General features: G+C 37.8%; 1 protein-coding gene across 2 annotated transcripts; it reads right to left on the reverse strand.

The window, feature by feature from the left end:
* Positions 1 to 537: 537 nt before the first annotated feature.
* On the reverse strand, positions 538 to 1907 carry LOC126783477 (uncharacterized). 2 transcript variants are annotated; one of them, XR_007670878.1, is made up of 3 exons: positions 1620 to 1907; positions 681 to 1077; positions 538 to 644 (listed from the first exon to the last, which is right to left on the reverse strand). XR_007670878.1 is itself a non-coding variant. In XM_050508952.1 (2 exons), the coding sequence occupies exons 1-2, from the start codon at positions 1740 to 1742 to the stop codon at positions 763 to 765; spliced, it is 438 nt and encodes a 145-aa protein (XP_050364909.1). In that variant the 5' UTR covers positions 1743 to 1907; the 3' UTR covers positions 538 to 762. The 2 variants fall into 2 exon arrangements, 1 of the variants encoding a protein (XP_050364909.1); XM_050508952.1 differs by having other exon boundaries at positions 538 to 1077.
* Positions 1908 to 8870: the final 6963 nt, after the last annotated feature.

An 8870-nucleotide genomic window follows, 5' to 3' on the forward strand; every position in this document is an offset into this window, starting at 1 on the left:
CCTTCTCTATGTTAGAACTTAGAAACTGTGATAGAACTGTGCACAAGGATGGACCGAACGCAATCAAAGGGGAGACGGGTGACTTCTGAATGTGTTTGCCAGATTAGGTTATGATATTTGGTTAATTAAGTGGCTTGATTAAGTATAAGATACTGCTTAAGTAAGCCAGGAGAGGAGTTCGATCTCGTCTTCCGTGAACTTCATAACATACTTGTGGGTATGGTACCAATTTTGCTAGTTTGGAGTCGCTTCTTTACAATTCGGAAGGAGATGAGCAAACCCATGTGCAGTTGTGTGCAATCAAGATGAAAGTCATGGCTCCATGAATATGATTGTTTGCCAACCTCAGTTATTAAGTTGATATTTGACTTATCAAGTTATTTAAGTCATTCATCTTAATTCCAATGAATAGTAACCTTCTTAAGTGCAATGTTCAAAATCATATTCCTGGTTAAGGAAACCAAACGAACAGGATAACACAAACAGTGGTGGAGGAAGAAAACAAAACTGGATATGTAAAAGAGGAAGTCAGCAATGAACTAGAAAAGGAAAGGGAAATATTATAGTATCTGCACCGTATCTCACAACTGTCAGAGGGATTCGATTCAGAAGCCAAAAACGTGAGAATAAATGCCCAAAAACACCTCCTATGCCCCAACCCAGCATAGCCCTTACATAACCTAATGCACCCAAATATAGTACTAGTATTAACATGAACCCTGCAGAAAGCAAAAGATGTGGTGGCCCTTTCTGCCACTGAAATCAACCGATGATCTCCTCTGGGTGATTATTACCATTGCTGGTGTTAATGGTGGTGGTTGTGTTGAGGCTGTTGGAACCATTGGTCTGGTTCTGTTTCTGTGAAACTGGGTACTTGATGGCATTGAGTTCAACTTTGCGCAGAGCAGCTTTGCCAAGATCAACACCACAAATGTCAGAGAGCCTGACAAGGTAGAGAAGAACATCAGAGAGCTCTTCACCCAGGTGTTGCTTTTCCTTTTCTTCCCAACCAGGAAGACCCTTTGGAACCTCTCCTTTCCATTGAAATATCTCAGAGAGCTCCCCCACCTCACCCACCTGAGATTTCACAGAAAAGACCAAACCCTTGACATCAAAACCCATCATCCAAAGGAAGACACAGAACAAAGCTTTTGTCTTGGAAGATTTTTCCATGACAAAGATCAGAAAAGGAAGATCTGATTGCACTGAAGTCAATTTTGACTCCCTGGTGAAAAAGTTAAAATCTTCAACTGTTTAAGCTATGAAATGGTGAAATGGAATTTAAATACCAACTTCGAACGCAGGGAGCGCATGCAATAGAATAAATCAAAGCCAACACACCATAATTTGTTTATAGAGTTGTGCAGTCTATGTGTTTGGTCAAATCTTCAAAACTCCAAGAAGAAAGCGAAAGCAGAATAAGATGAATAAACAAAGAGAAACCCAGCTTATATTTAGATCCTCCCCATATCATGGATCACAAGATCAAACCAAACAACTGATCACGAGCATTAATTTAACAAACCAAACCATCAAACACGTTCTGGGCACAACAAGAATGACACGAAACAAAAACAAAGACTTAAAAGCTTTCATGGGTTTGGGAGAGGTGCACAAACCAGAGCCAAGAGCAAGTTTCTGGGGCTGTGGAACTGGTCCCAGTTCCTCTCTTTAGCAAAATCCGCCATCTTCTTCTTAAGCAAGTCAAGCGTGACGCTTTCGGCTTCTGAAAACCCAGTCATATCTCTCTCTCAAAGTCTCAAACACAAAAACAAACAGAGAGAAAAGGAGGAAGACTGAGAAAATAAATAAGGGACTTTTGAAGAGGATAAGAAGGAGAGGAGTGTTAGCTAGAGACACAAAGCTTTAAACCCGAAACAGGCTCCTCTCTCTCTCTGTCTCTGTGAAGCGCAATTACTCGATGGGTCAGGGACTCTCAGCTCTGGGGATTTAAATAAAACTTGGGACTCTCCGTGGGGGAAAATAAAAGCTTCCAAATCTCTAAAAAGAAAAAATCATCTATTTTATAATAAAATTAAATACAAATCTATATAATTAAATAAAAATTAAATTAACATTTATAATGCCATTAAACGTTCATTTTTTGGATTATTTTTTTGGATAGACAGTGAGTTTAAAAAAAAATGTAGAGATTGTTTTCAAATATAAATTTTTTGAAAATTCCACAAATTTAGAAATTTTATTTCTCTTTCTTTCTATTTTCTCTATGGGAGCTTCTATACATACCTCATACATCTTTTCCCAAGTTCATTTTAACTTTTTCAACACATGTGAAATTACAAAAAAAAAACATATAATAGGAAAAAAAACAAGAGAATTATCAACCTGCCTATTTTAAAATAGTAAATATAATTTTTCCATTTTCGTCAATCAATTATTTATGTATTTATTTCAAGAAAACCTCAATTTGGAATAATTAATTAAATAATATGATTTTAATTACTTTTATTTTTATTTTTTTAAAAAAATAATAAATAACATTATTAATCTTCATGTATCAATTGAAAAGTTACATAGAATTTTTTATAAACGTCGATTAGGACCGGAAAGAAAAAATTGTTCAATAGATTTTATGTTCCGAGAGAATTACTATTCTACCCTTGTGTGTCTCTTAACCTTATTAGGTTTCCTGTTAGAGATAGATTCGCATCTCTATAATAGATTATGACTATGAATCCTACGAGATTGTGGTTATGTAATGTCTATATATAGACCCCATTATCAATCAATAAATGGTTACGTTCTGTTCCATTACGTCGTTATTATTCTCGTTTCGTTCCTCTTCCAACACGTTATCATGCACTTTGTTCTAAAGTGTCTGAGCGACAAGTGCACCACTAAAAAAAATTAACCCTAGCCCATAGATCTTGTCCCCCGGTGACTTATTTTCCTTGTATCGCCGGAAAATTAGATCATCCGCCGACAAATTGTTGTCGGAAAAGAAAGAAAAAGAAACAACATAAATCGTTTCTGCTCTGGGCACCCATACAATTGCTATGGGCACTCATCCTCTTCTTTCGCATCTGGTTTTGGTAGCACAACGCCGCAACAGCCTCCTTGGCTGCTCGCCCAACGTCGTCTTGTCGTCGTCGAGGGACCACAGACCAGCGTCGTCGTGCGCCCTCTGCCCAGAATCCGTACGTCCTCCGCCCTGGACTAGTGTCACCGCATGGCGGGTTTCCCGATCCGCAATCACGACTTTCTTCACGTCCCAACAACGACGCCTATTCTGGGTCGTCGACAACCCAGGTAGCATCACATCGCCGACGCCTTGAGCTTCCGACAACGATGTCTTTCTCCATTCGGTGACCCAGGACTGTATCTCCAAACTGGCATCGACCCAGATTTGTAGAGTTCGACCCGTCTGACCCGATCTCAATCCTAACCCAACCCGTCTCGGATTTGGGCCTATGGCCTGACGAGCCCGACAACCCTTTGGGCCTTTAAACTATTTTTTTCCTTTTCTTTTCCTATTGATTTATTACATCGTTTATTTGCATGGTTTAGTTTTCTAATTATGTTTCACGTGCTTGCATAGGAAAAGTGATCACTCGTCGTACTATGGTGTTGACATTCATGCCGAGATGGACGATACTTTTATCATCTACATGCGATTTCGATCGTATCCTCGCAAGATATTTATGTCATCGGGCGAAGATCGAAAAGGAATTCATCAAGTAGCTTTCTGTATGATGATCGAATTACAGAGAAATTTAATTATATGCGGTCTATTTGGCCGACCAACAAGTATGTTTTTCTTAAAGTTGCTGCTTTTGAATATATATATATATATATATATATATATATAAATTATCGGGCGCTATTAGCCTTCTTCATGTCTCTTTTCCGGCCTTTCTTATAACGCCGATGAGACCAAAGAGGGATATGTTTCCCCTCATTGGTCGATATTTTTCGTGTGACGGTCTTGGGAGAGTCACATTATTATTTAAAGGAAAGAAATCGATTTCGTGTGGTCGCCTGAGTGTATCGCTGTTTTGGGTGCGATCATGAGAATCGCCGATATGCATCGATTATTTTGTGACCATATACATCACAACCCTTTTTATTCCGGTTACATACTTGAATAGATTTGATTATTCGAAACCTATACGACTCTCATTTCTTATGGATGCGTCGCAATTGCGACTTTTATTTGAATGTTTGAAATTTCTCTTACTCATGTCTATAAACGATAATCCCAAGGTCTATACTCATTTATTTGAGTTGAAATTCATTACTCTGATGCAACACTATTTGCTGACAAAAGATCCCAAAAATAAATAAAAAATTCTATGGGACACATACACTTAACGTGATTCAATAACCGTCTATGACGTTGTATTACCAGAGTTGACCTTAATGCATATTCCACATCCAAGAAACACATGCCATTTTTTGGCACCTGTATCTATTTATATTGAGAGAATATTTGAAATGGAAACGTAACATTCTTCCATTCTAAAGTAAGCAAATTTTTGAGCCTCAGGTTAAGGCTCCGCCCGATCCAATATGCAAGATTTTGTTGCTACGGACTTTTGATTAGTCAATCTATTTTGACTATATTTTATGCTTACTATTTTTCAAGTATGACGTTGGCATTGGCATGTTTCTTTCTCGACTTTAGCTTAAGTCGTCTATTGGAATTAGAAACTTGGTTGTGTTGTATTAAATATTAGTATATTCAATAAAATTTCTCGTATTCCTTATTTATAAGATGAACTCGTGAGAATTTTATTTGCCTTAAACCTAGCATGAATGGTCAACATTTGCAACTCACGTGGTTTTTAAATTGGCCGTTTTTGGGTTACATGGGACTCCAATAGTACTATATTGTGAATTTGGACCTTAAACTTTAGAAAATGGACATCGGAACGTCAAAATTGACGTCGTTTTTTTCCGGTTATTGTTCCGTTTTCCGGTGTTTTGACTGCCTTCCGGCTACTTGCCGGCGTTTTCGGCACCACCATCCGGTTCCTGCCAACGTCCCATGTCGGACATGCAGCTCTGCCTTCCTTGTCGGCTAGCTCCAACAATCGGCGCCGCCGGTTTCCGGCGAGTTTTCTGGTGATTTTTTCATCGTTTCTCGTCATGTTTCCGGCATATTTTCAGCAGTTTTTACTGCCACGTTTTCCCAGTCCAAATTCCACCAAGTTTTGAGTTATTTTGACATGGTTTTCTGGTTAATTTTCCGGTTTTTCTCCAAGTCGTTTCATAGCTCAAACGATTTTATTATTATTGGTGACCACCCGCACCAATTGAATGGTTTTTACCACCCTAATTGTTTGGTATTCAGCTGCTATAATACCATATTTTTCCAACCTTTAAAGTTGAAGAATGTAGTTCTATTGTCATGTGATACATTCGATGGGATTGCACTTTATTTCAATCTCCACTCTTACAATATTCTACGGTGTATTGTCTAGAAAAGTTCACCGCGTCGTTGAATCTCTTAATTTTATTTTGAGAATGTCCCACCGTGAAATCAAGTGTCTTGCTAATTGCGTAACCACGCACAGTGTTCTACGGAGCAAGTAGTTGTTTTACGGATCTCGTGTGAAGATTGTATTGTATATCTTTGTGCCTTGTTAAGTTTTAAAAGGCCATACATGCTAATGATGAATTTTCATCTTGATATTTGTGTTGAGAATGGAGAGGAATAAGTCTGTCAGATTTCATTGACATTAGCATTTTCAAGCTTCGACAGTAGCTTTGTTAGCCTGCAGACATAGCTTTGCTTGCCTGCAGCAGTAGCTTTATGTAACTCAAAATTCTTTGAATCATGGGTTCAGTTTTGATGTCTTCTCGGTTTTGACATTATCATTTTTGGTCATTTTAAACGAGATATGATGATTAGAGTTCTTTGAAATTCACATAATCATCTATTTTTCATGTTCACGAAGCGACTAGAGGACCACCTCACCCGTGCTCCGCACGGTGAGGCCGAGTATGCCCCTCTCAGTGGCTCTATGGCATTTAGGCCGTCGGTGGTAGCATTCCCTCTTTCACATGAGCTTGTGATGCCTCCCGTGTTTTCTAATGCCTCCATGGTAATCTTTGTTTCCCATCTCTCGTTTTGCAAAGCTTGTTCTCTTGATAGATTTCAAAGAAGTCCTTCATTTGCTAAGGCTCTAACCGAGAATCTTTTATTCTTACAAAGTATTTAAGGTGACATTAGTGGACCATTTCCAACTGAATGTGGACATTTTTCGGTATTTTTATGGTATAGGTTAAGAGCATTGACGCGTTGGTCACACGTCGCTTTGCTTTCCACATTGAACGCTGCATTTGCTAAGGTTTTAGCTATGATCATCATACTAAGGGCTCACCACCCATCCCATCCTCTCAAATCTATTTGATTGGATACCGTTTGAGAGTTCACCTCTGAGACTTTTGATGATTTCGTTTTGCATATCTACTGCGATTGTCGTTGAACATATTATTCCTCATATTCATTCACTACATGATCTAGCATAGCTCAGACTTGGTTATGGGTACTAACATGCCGGTCTTTACATGGAGATATGTAATGTGCATGCAACGACACTTATTCGTTTCAGACCCACAACTCACCAAGCGTTTAGTGTGTACCAAATGTTCACTGGATACGATCCCAACGTTCTTTTCAGTAACTCCTATTTGGTTAAGTTATTTATGTGCCTCTATTATAGTAATCTCAATGGGTCTACTTGAAACGCTTAAGTATTTTGGTTAGTTATGATTTATGAATCACCAACACTTGTCCGCTATTATGCAATTTTTAGCAGACAGTCACTTTGATAAGACATACTTCCCGTCGTTAGGAAGAGATATGGAATGATCCCATTCCGATTTTAACGCCAGGAATTGACGTGGTGTGACACTATATCTCATTAAGATCCCGCACTACTTTGAGTAAGCAATAAGTGCAACGCATTATCGACCTCCAGAAAGTCAAAGATTCGATGCTCAATAACTTTACCGATATTGCGAAAATGATGAGATCGCACATAAATGATGTGATGTGCCGGTAAGGTTGGAACTTTCGAAATAAGGGAGAATTTCATATGACCTAGTCCTAGCACCATTGGAACCATCCATGACAGTGGGAGGAAGCCGACGATGACATCATCGTACGTGATAGGAGCACTTTGTGCGACGTTCTTAACATGTTTTTACCTCAATTTGTACTTTGCTTAGCCCTTATTGTTGTACTATTGAGCCATTGAGCCATAGTAAGAGTCTTGAGCGGTATTGGATGCATTTTTGTGCTTACATGAGTTAAAACGCATAATTGGTTTAGAGTCCTAATTTGACTAGGAATCCTTGTTAGGTTTTGAAACTAATTATCTCTTACTTATGATTTTATTTTCTTATTTTCAGATTGGATTGAACTCATTGAAGAGATAATTAAAGAAAAAAAGATGGAGCCAAGTCATGCAACAATTAAATAGAAGATGATCATTAAAGGCATAAAACATGACATGTTTTAGGGAATAAAACATGGCATGTTTTAGGGATTAAAGCATTGCATATTTTAGGGAATAAAACTTTCCATGGTTTAAGAGATTAAAGCATGACATTATTATAGGAAGAAAGAAGCAATTTCAAACCCTCCATCTTTCCTCTATATATACATGACTTCACCTCTCAAATATCATCACTTCTCATTAGCATTCAAGAGCCAAAACTCTACCAAAACACCACCATAAACTTCCCTCACAAATTAGCCAAGCCGTCCACCCCAAAACCATCATCATCTCCACCGAGTTTCACCATTGAAGACACACCTCCAAGGTTCCTACAACGTGTGATTCTCGCAACTCATCTCCATGGCTTCGTCTATTTGTGTTAATCTACAATTCTTTGTCTATGAAGATTGTAAGTTGTTGTTTATGTGGAAATATTGGTTTTGTATTTGTTTTAAAATTTTCAGATTGTATTTGATATTTTTTTGAGACTATGTCGAATCTATGTTCTTATAATTAATGAGTTTGTATTTCTATTGTTGTGTTCTAATCATCTTTCTCATACTTTTAGATAATTTTCAGATATGTGCATATGAATTTAGTGGTTGGATGCAATCCCTAAGATTGTGTTTGAGTGCTAGATTCATCAACCATATTGACACAAATCGAATCATGCCCTAAGTAGGTTCGGTTTGTGTTGATTAAAAGTGGTAAAAATTCTGGAAATTTGCATGTGAAACCATGGTGGGTGACACCACACATGAAACATGTCTCCAACAAAGATTTGGTGCTTAAATGTAATCTTGTTTGATTTCTACTCTAAGTGTTATTGAATTTGATTGCATGCAAATTTAGATTAGGCCCTAAGTCAATCTAAATGTTAATTGAAATCTTGCATGATTAGATGATCCCCTAAGGCTCTAATTGTATTGGTGTCTAAAAAGTATGTAATTGGTCGAATTAGAATGCATGATAGGTTCGAACTTATAATTATGTGATGTAATGATAAATTTGGTTTAAGTTTGTTAAAGAGAAGTCGATTATGTAAATAGTAATTTAGGTTTTATTTTAGTAGTTAATAATCAATCTCAAACCCCCAATTATTTGTTAAAACTAAACGTTTAGAGTGCCCTTCAATTCCCCGGAAAGAACGATCCCTGCTTATGTTATACTAACGATGATGTTTTACAGGGTTTATTATAGACGTTTTAATAAAACGCTCTATCAGTACGCTGTGGTATTGTCGACGCCCGTGGTATTGCACCACAAAACAAGGGCGGCAAACGCAAAGATGGACTAGTAAGGGTCATAGCTTCGGTCTTGGCTCCTACCTAGATGAGGGGGAGACCATTATTCTCTGGAACCAAAAATCAGAAACAAGCGAGATACAAGTATTTTGCCCAT

This window comes from Argentina anserina, chromosome 2, assembly GCF_933775445.1.
Source record: "Argentina anserina chromosome 2, drPotAnse1.1, whole genome shotgun sequence".
Classification (NCBI taxonomy): Eukaryota; Viridiplantae; Streptophyta; class Magnoliopsida; order Rosales; family Rosaceae; genus Argentina; species Argentina anserina.

Excerpts from the sequence above, each read along its gene's own strand:
- LOC126783477 (XM_050508952.1), bottom strand. The coding sequence starts at position 1,742 with ATGACTGGGTTTTCAGAAGCCGAAAGCGTCACGCTTGACTTGCTTAAG. Across the intron at positions 1,078-1,619 it reads GAAACTTGCTCTTGGCTCTG|GTGGGTGAGGTGGGGGAGCT; the intron begins GTTTGTGCACCT and ends GTGAAATCTCAG.